The following is a 16,029-nucleotide window of genomic DNA, read 5'->3' on the forward strand; positions in this document are numbered from 1 at the left end:
GACGGAGGTTGCAGCAAGCCAAGATCATACCACTACACTCCAGCCTGGTTAACAAGAGTGAAACTCCATCTCAAAAAAAAAAACCAAAAACAAACAAACAAAAAAAAACAATAAAAGAAAAAAACTGCACCTGTACTGAACATGGACACTTTTTTTCTTGTCATCATTCCATAAATAACAAAGTATAATGAAAATTTAGACAGCATTTATACTGTATTAGATATTACATCTAATCTAGAGATGATTTAAAGTATATGGGAGGGTGTACATAGGTTATATGCAAATACTGTAACATTTTATATCTGAGACTTGAGTATCCATGAGATTTTTGTATCCACGGGAAGTCCTGAACCACTCCTTCAAGAATATCAAAAGAAAACTGTATTTTCAACATGAAAACAACTTGCTTTTAAAGTATTTCATCGGATAAATTGAAATATTGTTTAAAACTCTTACCGATTTCTTTGGCAATGGAACATCATAAACTGCAGAACCAAGAACCATCTCGAAGAGTTTGTCTGAGTAAGGTACGGTTTTCTCTACACTTTCCCGGAAATGGGAATCCCATTTGGCATATAGGATAGTGCCACCAATACCTCCCCCAACAAACAAAAGGCCAGCTCCAGCAATTTTGCCAGTAGTCAACCTAAGTGAAAGAAATAGGAAATACATTTATATTTATTGGCTCTCCTACACCTATTTCCTATACCAATGTAACCATCTCAAAGACCTCTAGCCTCTACTTATCTACCACAAATTCAGATCATAGCAGCCAAGTTTACCACCACATCTGCACATCACCTTTTCCTGATTTGTTTCTAACATGTTGCCACCAAAAATAGTATTTATTCATTTTGAGAGGCCTAGATTAAAGGGTTGCTTGAGCCCAGGCACCATAGTAAGATCCCATCTCTACCCGCCGCCCCCTGCCAAAAAAAATTAGCCAGGTATAGTAGCAGGTGCCCCAGCTAATCAGGAGGCCGAGGTAGGAGGAATGCTCAAGCCTGGGAGATCAAGGCTGCAGTGAGCCGTGATCATGCGACTGTACTCCAGCCTGGAGCAACAGAACAAGACCTTGTCTCAAAAAAAAAAAAAAAAAAAAAAAGAAATAGAAAAAAGTATGAGTAACTAAAAATAACTACAATATCTAGGAATCCACCCTTTAACATTTAATTCAACATGTCCACAATCATGATATTCTCTCTGAATCCAAACAAGAACTATCACTAACTTTCAAGGCTCCTCTTCCTCAATCAAACATTTCTATAAACACAATAAACTTTTTTTTTTTTCTTGAGACAAAGTCTTCCTCAGGCTGGAGTGCGATGGCATGATCTTAGCTCACCGCAACCTTTGCCTCCCGGCTTCAGATGATTCTCCTGCCTCAGCCCCCCGAGTAGCTGGGATTACAGGCATGCACCACCATGCCCGGCTAATTTTTGTATTTTTAGTAGAGATGGGATTTCACCATGATGGCCAGGCTGGTCTCAAACTCCTGACCTCAGGTGATCCGCCCGCCTCGGCCTCCTGAAGTGCTGGGATTATAAGCGTGAGCCACTGCACCTGGCCTAAACACAATAAACTCTTTACAAAAGATAATAAAACATCAGCCAGGCATGGTGGCTCACACCTGTAATGCCAGCACTTTGACAGGCTGAGGCGGATGGATCACCTGAGGTCAGGAGTTCGAGACCAGCCTGGCCAACATCGCAAAACCCCGTCTCTACTAAAAATACAAAAATTAGCTGGGCATGGTGACACGCACCTATAGTCCCAGATACGGTGGAGGCTGAGGCAGAGGCAGAAAAATCGCTTGAACCTGGGAAGCGGAGGTTGCACTGAGCCAAGACCGAGCCAGTGCACTCCAGCCTGGGCAACAGAGCAAGACTCTGTCTTAAAAAAAAAAAAAAAAAGATAATAAAATGCCAAATAAATTTAACACTTATTTAGTTACAACATGCTGAGTTCTGGATATAAATCTATTTGCCATAGAATGGAAGACTGCACATGCAAGGAGAGTTCTACTTCAGATGCCATCCAATTACCAAAGAGCCAAAAGGTGCATTATTAACAAATTATTACCTACAAACAATGCTCCAGAAGGTAGCCCAACAATGTTACAGCAAAGCTTCAGTGTATGTATCCCTTAAAAAAAAGGTTTAGACAGCTATTCCCACATTCAAGGAAAACACACACATACTCCCTTAGCAGCACACAGTGAAAAGCCTGGTTATAGGGAGACATACTACATACCCAGAGCTGCCTGAAGTTGAGTATCTGCGGCATGGTCGCAATGGACGGAGGACAAACTTCCCACAGAGACAACTCTAAAGAAGGAAAACACATCACAACCAATACAGTTAAAGGAAACTGGTAAGCTTTTTGGGTTGGTAATACAGATAAAATACTTTTATTAAAAATGTCTTCATTAAACAAAAAATTACTTTTTTTCAGAAGTCAATTTATCCCATATTTATAGATTCCTAAAAGCAGTGATGCTTCTTATACCCCAAGGCTCACATAAAATTACTTTTAATATTAAAAAGAATTATCAGACTATGATCAATTAGCACCTTTAAATAAGTCTTAAGTATGCTATTTCTTGAATACAATTGGTATTTGCTATATGTTTTCTCAATTGGCAAAAAAAAAAAAAATCTATTTTTACTTTATAAGCTTAGTTTAGACATCTGAAAAATCATCCACAAAGTGTAGCCAAAAACATGGCATTATAGGATACACACTCAAGGGACAGATCTAACCTCAGCTAACTGATCCAGAAAACCAGGTTTTCCATCTCTGAACTAACTATGTAGCTGGTCAACTCCTAGAGGCATTCATTTAAAAGCTGATTTTTGGTTTATCTTAGCATATTGTTAGTCTAAAAGCCAACCATTTTAAGAAAAACATTTTAATTAATGTTGCAAATGCTCAAGTACACCTGTCCCCATATAACTAGTCTATTCTTACATAAAACAAATGATCAGGGCTATATGGTTTGTGATTGGTTTTAATAAGAGTAAAATATACCTAAACATTTCTTAATAATATGTGGATCCCCTAAATCAAGCAAATGAACAAGCATCTAAATACTGTTGGGGAAGGTTTTCATAAACTTTAAACCATTCATACCTATCAATTTGACAATTTATACTTATCAAATCCATAAAAGTATCTTCTTTTAAAATACAAAGAAAAATCAAGCTGCAACAAGGGGAAAAATGCTTTCTCTAGGTTCTTTACTGAAATTGTATTTAAGGAATATCAGAATAACAAAAACTTCCTTTTAAAAGTATCTATAGTTTTAGGAAAATATATCACATCATCAGAGGATACACGAAATTACTCTATAGTTATAATTTACACTCTACTGGCCAAAGCCTAGAGGTAAACAGCTAACTAATCAAAAGCTAGCAGAAGGCAAGAAATAACTAAGATCAGAGCAGAACTGAAGGAGATAGAGACACAAAAAACCCTCCAAAAAATCAATGAATCCAGGAGTTGGTTTTTTGAAAAGATCAACAAAATTGACAGACTGCTAGCAAGACTAATAAAGAAGAAAAGAGAGAGGAATCAAATAGACACAATAAAAAATGATAAAGGGGATATCACCACCGACCCCACAGAAATACAAACTACCATCAGAGAATACTATAAACACCTCTACGCAAATCAACTAGAAAATCTAGAAGAAATGGATAATTTCCTGGACACTTACACTCTCCCAAGACTAAACCAGGAAGAAGTTGAATCCCTGAATAGACCAATAGCAGGCTCCGAAATTGAGGCAACAATTAATAGCCTACCCACCAAAAAAAGTCCAGGACCAGATGGATTCACAGCTGAATTCTACCAGAGGTACAAGGAGGAGCTGGTACCATTCCTTCTGAAACTATTCCAATCAATAGGAAAAGAGGGAATCCTCCCTAACTCATTTGATGAGGCCAACATCATCCTGATACCAAAGCCTGACAGAGACACAACAAAAAAAGAGAATTTTAGACCAATATCCCTGATGAACATCGATGCAAAAATCCTCAATAAAATACTGGCAAACCGGATTCAGCAGCACATCAAAAAGCTTATCCACCATGATCAAGTGGGCTTCATCCCTGGGATGCAAGGCTGGTTCAACATTCGCAAATCAATAAACGTAATCCAGCATATCAACAGAACCAAAGACAAGAACCACATGATTATCTCAATAGATGCAGAAAAGGCTTTTGACAAAATTCAACAGCCCTTCATGCTAAAAACGCTCAATAAATTCGGTATTGATGGAACGTACCTCAAAATAATAAGAGCTATTTATGACAAACCCACAGCTAATATCATACTGAATGGGCAAAAACTGGAAAAGTTCCCTTTGAAAACTGGCACAAGACAGGGATGCCCTCTCTCACCACTCCTATTCAACATAGTGTTGGAAGTTCTGGCTAGGGCAATCAGGCAAGAGAAAGAAATCAAGGGTATTCAGTTAGGAAAAGAAGAAGTCAAATTGTCCCTGTTTGCAGATGACATGACTGTATATTTAGAAAACCCCATTGTCTCAGCCCCAAATCTCCTTAAGCTGATAAGCAACTTCAGCAAAGTTTCAGGATACAAAATTAATGTGCAAAAATCACAAGCATTCTTATACACCAGTAACAGACAAGCAGAGAGCCAAATCAGGAATGAACTTCCATTCACAATTGCTTCAAAGAGAATAAAATACCTAGGAATCCAACTTACAAGGGATGTAAAGGACCTCTTCAAGGAGAACTACAAACCACTGCTCAGTGAAATCAAAGAGGACACAAACAAATGGAAGAACATACCATGCTCATGGATAGGAAGAATCAATACCATGAAAATGGCCATACTGCCCAAGGTTATTTATAGATTCAATGCCATCCCCATCAAGCTACCAATGAGTTTCTTCACACAATTGGAAAAAAATGCTTTAAAGTTCATATGGAACCAAAAAAGAGCCCGCATTGCCAAGACAATCCTAAGTCAAAAGGACAAAGCTGGAGGTGTCACGCTACCTGACTTCAAACTATACTACAAGGCTACAGTAACCAAAACAGCATGGTACTGGTACCAAAACAGAGATATAGACCAATGGAACAGAACGGAGCCTTCAGAAATAATGCCACACATCTACAACCATCTGATCTTTGACAAACCTGAGAAAAACAAGAAATGGGGAAAGGATTCCCTATTTAATAAATGGTGCTGGGAAAATTGGCTAGCCATAAGTAGAAAGCTGAAACTGGATCCTTTCCTTACTCCTTATACGAAGATTAATTCAAGATGGATTAGAGACTTAAATGTTAGACCTAATAAAAAACCTAGAAGAAAATCTAGGCAGTACCATTCAGGACATAGGCATGGGCAAGGACTTCATGTCTAAAACACCAAAAACAACGGCAGCAAAAGCCAAAATAGACAAATGGGATCTAATTAAACTAAAGAGCTTCTGCACAGCAAAAGAAACTACCATCACAGTGAACAGGCAACCTACAGAATGGGAGAAAATATTTGCAATCTACTCATCTGACAAAGGGCTAATATCCAGAATCTACAAAGAACTCAAACAAATATACAAGAAAAAAACAAACAACCCCATCAAAAAGTGGTCAAAGGATATGAACAGACATTTCTCAAAAGAAGACATTCATACAGCCAACAGACACATGAAAAAATGCTCATCATCACTCGCCATCAGAGAAATGCAAATCAAAACCACAATGAGATACCATCTCACACCAGTTAGAATGGCAATCATTAAAAAATCAGGAAACAACAGGTGTTGGAGAGGATGTGGAGAAACAGGAACACTTTTACACTGCTGGTGGGATTGTAAACTAGTTCAACCATTATGGAAAACACTATGGCAATTCCTCAAGGATCTAGAACTAGATGTACCATATGACCCAGCCATCCCACTACTGGGTATATACCCAAAGGATTATAAATTATTCTACTACAAAGACACATGCACACATATGTTTATTGCGGCACTATTCACAATAGCAAAGACTTGGAATCAACCCAAATGTCCATCTGTGACAGACTGGATTAAGAAAATGTGGCACATATACACCATGGAATACTATGCAGCCATAAAAAAGATGAGTTTGCGTCCTTTGTAGGGACATGGATGCAGCTGGAAACCATCATTCTTAGCAAACTATCACAAGAAGAGAAAACCAAACACCACATGTTCTCACTCATAGGTGGGAACTGAACAATGAGATCACTTGGACTCGGGAAGGGGAACATCACACACTGGGGCCTATCATGGGGAGGGGGGAGGCGGGAGGGATTGCATTGGGGAGTTATATATGATATAAATGATGAATTGATGGGTGCTGACGAGTTGATGGGTGCAGCACACCAACATGGCACAAGTATACATATGTAACAAACCTGCACGTTATGCACATGTACCCTAGAACTTAAAGTACAATAAAAAAAAAAAAAAGAAAAAGAAAAACAAAAAAACAAATCAGATGTTTTAAAATATGTAAAGCAGATACAACTGGTATTTAAAAGTATTTTAATTATTGTCATGGTGGCTCATGCCTGTAATCCCAGCACTTTGAGAGGCTGGCGGGGGTGGGCGGGGGGATTGCTTGAGCCCAGTATGTCAAAACCAGCCTTGACAACATGGCAAAACTCCATCTCTAATAAAAATACAAAAACTAGCCAGGTTTGGTGGCATGCACCTATAGTCCCAGCTACTTGGGAGGCTGAGGCATGAGAATCACTTGAGCCCGGGAGGTGAAGGTTGCAGGGAGCCAAGACTGTGTCACTTCAGTCCAGTCTGGGCAACAGAATGAGACCCTGTCCCCTCCACTCCCCCCAAAAAAATGAAAACAAAAAATAACAACAACAAAAACCCCAGTATTTCAATTATTATCTACCCTGTAGAATTCCCAACATTTTTAAACAATTTTTAATAGAAAAGGGTGTTTTCCTTCTATTCTGTAAAGCAGGTAGTATGAAATTATAAACAGAAATCCATCTATTTTTATATGTCAACAACTCCATTTTTGTGACGTAGGGAGAAAATATTAAGAGGCCACTGAAGTTGTGTTATATTTAAAGTTGCATTTTTTAATCTGTCTAGGTATAAACAGGTATTCAGGTCAAAAGTTAAGGCACTGTTAACAGTGGATAAGTAGCTAACTGGAGTATCAAGCAGCAAGCATAATGGATAACTGACTCCAGGAAATCAGGGACAAATTTAACACTAGAGTTTGAGACTACCCAAAGTCACATCAGTTTTTCTTTGAATAATATTTTTGCTTGTTTGTCTGTAAAGACCAGGTCTTGCTATGTTGACCAGGCTGGTCTCAAACTCCTGGCCTCAACCTATTCTCCTGCTGTGGCCTCTCAAAGTGTTGGAATTACAGGCATGAACAACCATGCCCAGCATCAGTATTTTTAAATGTTTCTTTATCTACCTTCTATTTTCTTTTATCTTGACTCTCCATCCTCCCTTTGACAGAATGTATTTTGACTATAAGTTAAAACTTCCTAATACTAAATAAATGTAAAATCTTATTTAAAATAATAATTTTAAAAGTTTAAATATACATAGAGCGAAATCTTCCTCATACTTCTTTCCCCAGCCACCCCATGCTTGCCATAGGCAACTGACACTGTCAGTTTCTTATTTATCCAGAGACATTTTATGTATATTTATTCAAATATGCATATTCTCCTGACTTTCTCCACCTTTACACAAATGATACCATAATATACACACAGCTCTCTATTAAAGTTCAAGGATATATATTTTAAATTACTATATATCAATACATGAAAAGCTTCCCACGGGATTTTATGATTTGGCATTCCATTGTTACTTAATGTTTAATTGTTAACCAGCCCCTATTGAGGGACACTGAGGTTTTTTCTAAATTACTGTTAAAATAAATAATGCTACCTGAGTAACACTGTATACACAATTTTGGGTCTATTCTTAAAAGTAAAATTTGCATGTCAATATTGCCAAATTAGCCAAACTGCCCTCTAGTAATATGCAAGTATGTTTTCCCACATTTTCTCCAACACACTGTATTTTTTTAATCATTGACAATCTGAGGGGTGAAAATATAGAAATAGAGTGTTTCAAGCATATAATTTTTTTTTTAAGAGACTGTTGCCAAGGCTGGAATGCAGTGGCATTATCATAGCTCACTGTAACCTCGAACTCCTGGGCTCAAGTGATCCTCCAGCCTCAGCCCCCTGAGTAGCTGGGACTACAGGCACATGCCCACCATACCTAGCGAATATTTTTGTTCTTGTTTTTTATAGAGCCAGGTCTGCTATGTTACCCAAGCTGGTTCTGAACTCCTGGCCTCAAGCAATCCTACCTCGGCCTCTCAAAGCACTGAGTAATTTTTACTTACATAATTTATATATTAATACGTTTATTATTGTTAATATAAGATAACAATTATAATTACACTGCTATTTAATACCACTAAGTTTAGGGTGATCTGTTACATGGCTACAGATAACCAAACATATGTTTACACCTAGAAGAGGGGTGCTACTACAACAAAACATAAACACGAGGTCATGACTCTGGGACTGGTGTGGGGGTGGCAGAAGCTGGAAGAACCTTGAAGAGACTTAGCAGAAGCCTAATGGCCTTCGCAGAGCCTGTTGGTGAGCGCTTAAAGAAAAGCAAAAAAAAAAAAAAGTTTTTGGAACCTGGAGGAAAAGATATTTTTGTTACGTACTGACAGAAGTTTATGAAAACTGTCATCTGTAATGACAGACATGGAAAAGAGAAAATTAAGCATAGCTATAGCTATACCTAATTAACTGATGTATTTTGCTGAAGAGTTCCAAGTACAGTGTTCACAAGGGCTAACTGATTTCTTTTAGCTGAGTATAAGGACAGAGATGAGCATTAAAAAACAAAACAAAAACCTGTTTAGCTTTCAAGCAAAATTTAAAGGAAACATAAAAGAGTCAGGATGGCTGGGCATGGTGGCTCATGCCTGTAATCCCAGCACTTTGGGAGGCCAAGGCGGGCGGATCACAAGGTCAAGAGATCGAGACCATCCTGGCCAACATAGTGAAACCCCGTCTCTACTAAAAATACAAATATTATCCAGGCGTGGTGGCACGTGCCTGTAGTCTCAGCTACTCAGGAGGCTGAAGCAGGAGAAATGCTTGAACCCAGGAGGCAGGGTTGCAGTGAGTCGGGATTGCACCACTGCACTCTAGCCTGGCAACACAGCAAGACTCTGTCTCAAAAAACAAACAAACAAAAAAGAGTCAGGATTCGGTGGGTTCAAAAATAAAACTGTTTCTTGTTTTCAAATAGATTCTCAAATAGAGAAGGGTTTCAAGCCAAAGATCAAATCCAGTGTGTGACCAAAAGACACTTTGAGATCTCAGAAAGATCTAAGGAGATGTCCCTCATAGAGTCTTTTTACCTTGAGAAAAGGCCCTCTAAGAATCATAAGGACGTGTTTCCCAGATTCTATTAAAACAATAAGGTTACTCAGAACATTAAAGGTGTTACCTACAGCAGCCTCACAGGAGGCCCAAAATGGAGAAGGGCTTATCTTGAGAAGATGTGTGAGTATCACGCGTCTAATGAAGACGACCCCATTAAGATTCACAGGAAACTCACAAACTTTTTAATTGTATTAATAAAAAACATCCTGGCTTATATTTAAAGTGAAAAAGAGGACAAAATGAAAAGAAGCTTTTGGACTCTTAAACTTCTACAGACGGAAAGTAGGCTATGAAACAATTCAGCTGCAACAGGCTACATATTCTGGAAATGGACAAATAATTCAAGTGTAAAACCAGGAGTCCAAAGGAGCTCTAATCAAGGAATTAGAAACAGAGCACCAGCTGAATTTTACACTTGTTATTGAATGGTGACTGCTGTGTGCCTCTTAGTTTCTTCCTTTTTGAATAGGAGTGTCTAGAGTGATTATCCTGTGCCTGTCATACTACCATATGCTGAGTGTATGGGGAGCAGATAATTTGTCTCTTTAGTTTACAGGGCTTTAGATCACCAAGAAAAGTGTTTAAGAAGCTATACCCTAGGGACCACATTCAAGATGCCTTATCCATAGTAAGATCCGATTTAGATAACAAGATCTTATTCCTAATGCTGATGCTCTGATGGAGGGTCTTGGAGAAGGTTGTGAGTGTATTTGCATGTGGGAGAGATGTCAGTTGCGTCCAGAAGGCTGAGAATAATATCCAGAATTGACTGCAACAATACTTCCTGTACCACACGCTGTTCCAGAAACACGCCCCTCTCCCAACAATAAGTTTTATGTACACTTCCCACAGGGCAGGCCTTTGTTACTAATCCACTAATAAAAGGCAGTGAAAGTGATACTCTGTAACTTCTGAGACTAAGACATAAAAAGGATACAGCTTCTACCTGGCTCTGTCTCTTGTTACACACTTGCTCTTGGAACCCAGCCACCAAAGTGTATGGAAGTCCAGACACTTAAAGATGCCACAGATGGGTGATCCAGCCAACAGTCCCTGCTGAGGTGTCAGCTGCAGCCACTATTTACTGCCACATATGAGAGTAAAGACGACTTGGGGATGACTGTAGACCTAGTAACTATCTGACTGCAACTTCATGAGGGTCTCTGGGCAAAAATTTTCCAGAACTGAGTAAACCAATAAATACTGTTATTTTACCCCAAGCTCAAGTTGGCTTGTTATGCAGCTATAACTGATAAGAACAGACCCTTTTAAATTCATGGATTTAAACACTTCTGATGGACTTCAACCATTTACAATTACTGTCTTTTTGATCAAATTTTCCTATCTTGGGCCATTGGAAGCCTCTTCAAGTTTAGGGTGTGTATGTGTGTATCTAGCTCTGCCTCTATACTTCAGGCCATCTGCAAATACCTGGTGGCAGGTGTTATTTTTTTTTCCTCTATGTGACAAAATTCCCGTAACATAAAATTCACCATTCTAACCATTTAAAAATGTACAATTCCATGGTATTTAGTACATCCACGATGTTGTACAACAACCATCACCACTATCTAATCTTAGAACATTTTCATCACCCTAAAAGGAAATCCTACATCCATTAAGCAGTCATCCCCTTTTCCTCTCTCTCTAGACCCTGGCAACCACCATGTACTTTCTGTTTCTATGAATCTGCCTATTTGAGATATTTTGTATAAATGAATCACACAATGTACATCTTTTTGCCCAGCTTCTTTCACTTGGTATAATGTTTTCAAGATTCATCCACATTGTAACATGTATCATATATGCAGCTTGTACTTCATTCCTTTTTATGGCTGAATCTAATATTTTATCACATAAACATACCATATTTTGTTTATCCAGTCATCAGTTAATGGACATTTGGGTTGCCTCACCTTTTGGCTGTGAATTGTGAATAATAAGTTTTTGTTTGAACACCAGTTTTTTATTCTTTTGGCAGGGTCATGTTTAATTCTATGTTTAAATTACTGAGACACGGCCAGGCTCGGTGGCTCACACCTGTAATCCCAGCGCTTTGGGAGGCCGAGGCAGATCACCTGAGGTTGGGAATTCGAGACCAGCCAGACCAACATGGAGAAACCCCATCTCTAGTAAAAATACAAAATTAGCTGGGCGTGCTGGCGCATGCATGTAATCCCAGCTACTCGGGAGGCTGAAGCAGGAGAACCCCTTGAACCCAGGACATGGAGAAACCCTGTCTCTACTAAAAATACACAATTAGCTGGGCATGGTGGCGCATGCCTGTAATCCCAGCTACTCGGGAGGCTGAAGCAGGAGAATCCCTTGAACCCAGGACATGGAGAAACCCTGTCTCTAGTAAAAATACAAAATTAGCTGGGTGTGGTGGCGCATGCCTGTAATCCCAGCTACTCAGAAGGCTGAAGCAGGAGAATCCCTTGAACCCAGGAGGCAGAGGTTGCGGTGAGCCGAGATTGCGCCATTGCACTCCAGTCTGGGCAACAAGAATGAAACTGTCTCCAAAATACTACTACTACTACTACTACTACTAATTATTGAGGCACCACTAAACTACTTTTTCATAGCAGCTGTACCATTTTACATTCCCACTAGCAATGTACAAGGGTTCCAGTTTCTCTATACCCTCCCCAACATTTGCTTTTGTTTTGTTTTTGAGACGGAGTTTTGCTCTTGTCGCCCAGGCTGGAGTACAATGGAGCAATCTCGGCTCCCTGCAACCTCCGCCTCCCAAGTTCAAGTGATTCTCCTGCCTCAGCCTCCCAAGTAGCTGGGATTACAGGCATGTACCACCATGCCCAGCTAATTTGCTATTTTCCATTTTTATTATAACCATCTTAGTGGTTGTGAACTGGTTTTAATTTGCATTTCATGGTTTTAATTTGCATTTCACAATCTCATGGTTTTAATTTGCATTTCCCTAGTGTCAAAGGATGTTGAGCATCTTTCCATGTGCTTCTTGGCCATCTGTATATCTGCTTTGGATGAATGGCTATTCAAGTACTTTGTGCATACACACACACACACAAACACACACACGTATATATTTGGAGACAGGGTCTCACTCTTTCACCCAGGCTGGAGTGCTGTGGCACCATCATGGTTCACTGCTGCCTCGACCTCGCAGGCTCAAGCAATCCTCCTACTTCTCAGCCTCCCGAGTAGCTAAGACTACAGGTGCATGCCACTACACCCAGCTTATGTTTGTATTTTTTGTAGAGACAGAGTTTCGCCATGTTGTCCAGGCTAGTGTTAAACTCCTGTGCTCAAGCGTTCTGCCTGCCTCAGCCTCCCGAAGTACTGGGATGACAGGTATGAGCCACAGAACCTGGGCCCTTTGCCTATTTTTTTATTTGGCTAGTCTTTTTTGTTACTGAGTTGCAGGAGTTCCTTACCTAAAAAGGAACACCTCATCAGATATGATGAGGGTCTAGTATCCAAAATATCTAGTATCCATTAGAATACTTTCATTCTTTTCACTCTCAACTATCCCTTTGATGCACAAAAATTTAAGATTTAATGAAGTCCAATTTATCTTTAGTTTCTTTTGTTGCTTGTGCTTTTGGTGTTATAGCTAAAAACCATTGCCAAACATAAGGTCTGTCTCCAGAGCTCTCTTAAGTACTAAACTATCAATATAAACTAAATATCCTGTATTAACACACAAAATATTGGCTACTTTTTTGCCCTGGAATTCCTTTTTATTAATAAGGACCTATGACATAGAAAGGACAACACTGTTTCAAAGCAATCTGTCTAGACATATAAGGTTAGCCTTGTTGCTTCTAACCTGCAGAAAGGTGATATTAAAAAAAAAAAAAAAAAAAAAAGGAAACATACAATTCCCACGTAATTTTTTTTTTTGAGATAGAGTGTTGCTGTGATACCCAGGTTGGAGTGTAATGGCGTGATCTCGGCTCACTGCAACCTCCACCTCCCAGGTTCAAGAGACTCTCCTGCCTCAGCCTCCCAAGCAGCTGGGATTACAGGCACCTGCCACCATACCTGGCTAATTTTTCTATTTTTAGTAGAGGTGGGGGTTTCACCACACTGGCCAGGCTGGTCTTGAACTCCTGACCTCAAGTGACCCGCCCCATGATTAATGTTGTTACACAGACCACCTGTTCCTTAGCTCTACCAAAGTGAAGACATAAAGAAACCACAATCTAGCATGACAACCTGGACATGGAGCCTGCAATATGAGCTGCCTCGTGTGAACTCTAATTAGAGGTTTCAGGTTTCCTCCACAGACTGCTGGTTGCTGCCAGCTGATAACATTTTTGTGGATTTTGTCATAAGGACTCCTCCCACACAAACGAAAAGGCACCCATAAGTTAATGGGCAGTTCTACATTTGAAATATAGACTGATATACAACAAATTAACTTTTCCTACTGTTAATTTAAAAGAGTTTATACGAATCATGCATTAAGGTTAAAAAGTATATCCCACAAAAATCGAGTAAGTTTTTATACTGAAATTTTACATTACACTAAATTTCATTACATGAAATTCTACATTTTACATTACAGTTTTACAATGAAGCAGCATTACACTTCAGTATAAATATATTCTATTCTAGGAGAAAAACATGCTCTTTAGTTATAGAAATGGCAGATACTTATCAATACGACAAAAGCAGGAACTTGATACTTTAGCTTTCCCTGCATATATGTGAATATATTTTATACGTTATCACTTGGGTGTAGTAAGTTAAGGTGTAAGATGTATTTCAAAATGGTTTGAAGGCTACTGGTCTACAGATATGAAAACAGATATGAAAAAAGGAATACAAAGAGGATTCTAGCAAGGGTAGAAGCAAACACCTGGCCGCATGATCTACTAAACTACTTTCTAGCACGTGCGGTTGGCTGCCTGTCTCTATCACTGAGCAACATAATGTTTCATAATCCTAACAGAAAGAAGGAATTCTAGAAGATGATAGCTCATGTCCACACACAAGTTCAATCCTAAACTAGCTGAGTTATCAAACTTGGTCTTAAATAAGCTGGCGTGGTTGATCCTCCAGAATAATAATGTTTCTTCTTCTTCTTTCAAGTTATAAGCAGGAAAGATACTCCATATATAAATGATCACTTCCAGGTTTGTAGTTTGAGAGAGGGCTAGGCTAGGTGGAAAGCCCATGTCCTCCAACTCAATGACCACTTCAAAAAGGTTGGGCCTGGTGATGCAACACTGGGACTAACAGAAGAAAGATGGTGTTAGGTCTGAGGAAAAAAAAAGAAAACAAAAACAGGAGGGACCAGAGTTCTAAAGCACATTTACTGAATACCCACATCTAAGGCATGCAAGGATGATAAGCCCAAACATAAAGAATAAGGTAGATACTGGGCCGGGCGCAGTGGCTTATGCCTGTAATCCCAGCACTTTGTGAGGCCAAGGCAGGCAGATCACAAGGTCAGAAGATCGAGACCATCCTGGCTAATACGGTGAAACCCTGTCTCTACTAAAAATACAAAATATTAGCTGGGCACAGTGGCACGCACCTGTAGTCCCAGTCACTTGAGAGACTGAGGCAGGAGAACTGCTTGAACCCGGGAGGTGGAGGTTGCAGTGAGCCGAGATCGCACCACTGCATTCCAGCCTGGGCAACAGCGCAAGACTCCATTTCAACAACAACAACAAAGAATAAGGTAGATATTATCTGTGATGGTTCATTTTGTGTGTCAATTTGGATTGTGTTTTTGGATGAGATTAACATTTTAATTGGTGAACTAGTGGCCAGGCATGGTGGCTCACTCCTATAATCCCAGCACTTTGGGAGGCAAAGACGGGTGGATTGCTTGAGCCCAGGAGTTTGAGACCAGCCTGGGTAATACGGCAAAACCCTATCTCTACAGAAAAAAAAAAAAAAAAAATACAAAAATTAGCTGGGTGTGGTGGTGCATGCCTGCAGTCCTAGCTACTCAGGAGGCTGAGGTGGGAGGATGGCTTGAGCCTGGTGGATGGAGGTTGCAGTGAGCTGAGATTGTACCAATGCACTCCAGCCTGGGTGACAGAGCAAGACCCTGTCTCAAAAAAAAAAAAAAAAAATTGCCCTATAACATGGGTGGGCTTCATTCAATCAGTTGAAGGCTGAAACACAACAAAAAGCAAGAGGCAGTACTCTAGCAGACTGCCTCCAGACTGAAACTGCACGATCCACTCTCCTGGGTCTCCAGGCTGTTAGCCAGTAGACTGAAACTGCAATATTGGCTCTCCTAGGTCTCCAGCCTGCCAACCCACACAGCAGATTCTGGACTTGCTAGCCTCCATAACTGTGTGAGTAGAGGCCTTATGATGCATCTTCCAGTCGGGTGTGGTGGCTCATGCCTGTAATCCCAGCACTTTGGGAGGCCGAGGTGGGTGGATCACGAGGTCAGGAGATCAAGACCATCCTGGCTAATACAGTGAAACACCGTCTCTACTAAAAATACAAAAAAAAAAAAAAAGAAAGAAAGAAAGAAAGAAAATTAGCTGGGCATGGTGGCAGGCACCTGTAGTCCCAGCTACTCGGGAGGCTAAGGCAGGAGAATGGCGT

General features: G+C 39.9%; 1 protein-coding gene across 6 annotated transcripts in view; it reads right to left on the minus strand.

The window, feature by feature from the left end:
* Positions 1-16,029, minus strand: part of IMMT (inner membrane mitochondrial protein) — a 55,794-nt gene that overhangs the window by 35,053 nt on the left and 4,712 nt on the right. For all 6 annotated transcript variants that reach the window (XM_023224896.3, XM_023224901.3, XM_023224895.3 and 3 more), the window contains exons 2-3: positions 2,254-2,327; positions 457-646 (exon numbers count right to left, since the gene is read on the minus strand). In XM_023224896.3, coding sequence (XP_023080664.2) covers positions 457-646; positions 2,254-2,327 — 264 coding nt within the window. The remainder of the gene's footprint in view (positions 1-456; positions 647-2,253; positions 2,328-16,029) is intronic.

This window comes from Piliocolobus tephrosceles, chromosome 15, assembly GCF_002776525.5.
Source record: "Piliocolobus tephrosceles isolate RC106 chromosome 15, ASM277652v3, whole genome shotgun sequence".
NCBI lineage: Eukaryota > Metazoa > Chordata > Mammalia > Primates > Cercopithecidae > Piliocolobus > Piliocolobus tephrosceles.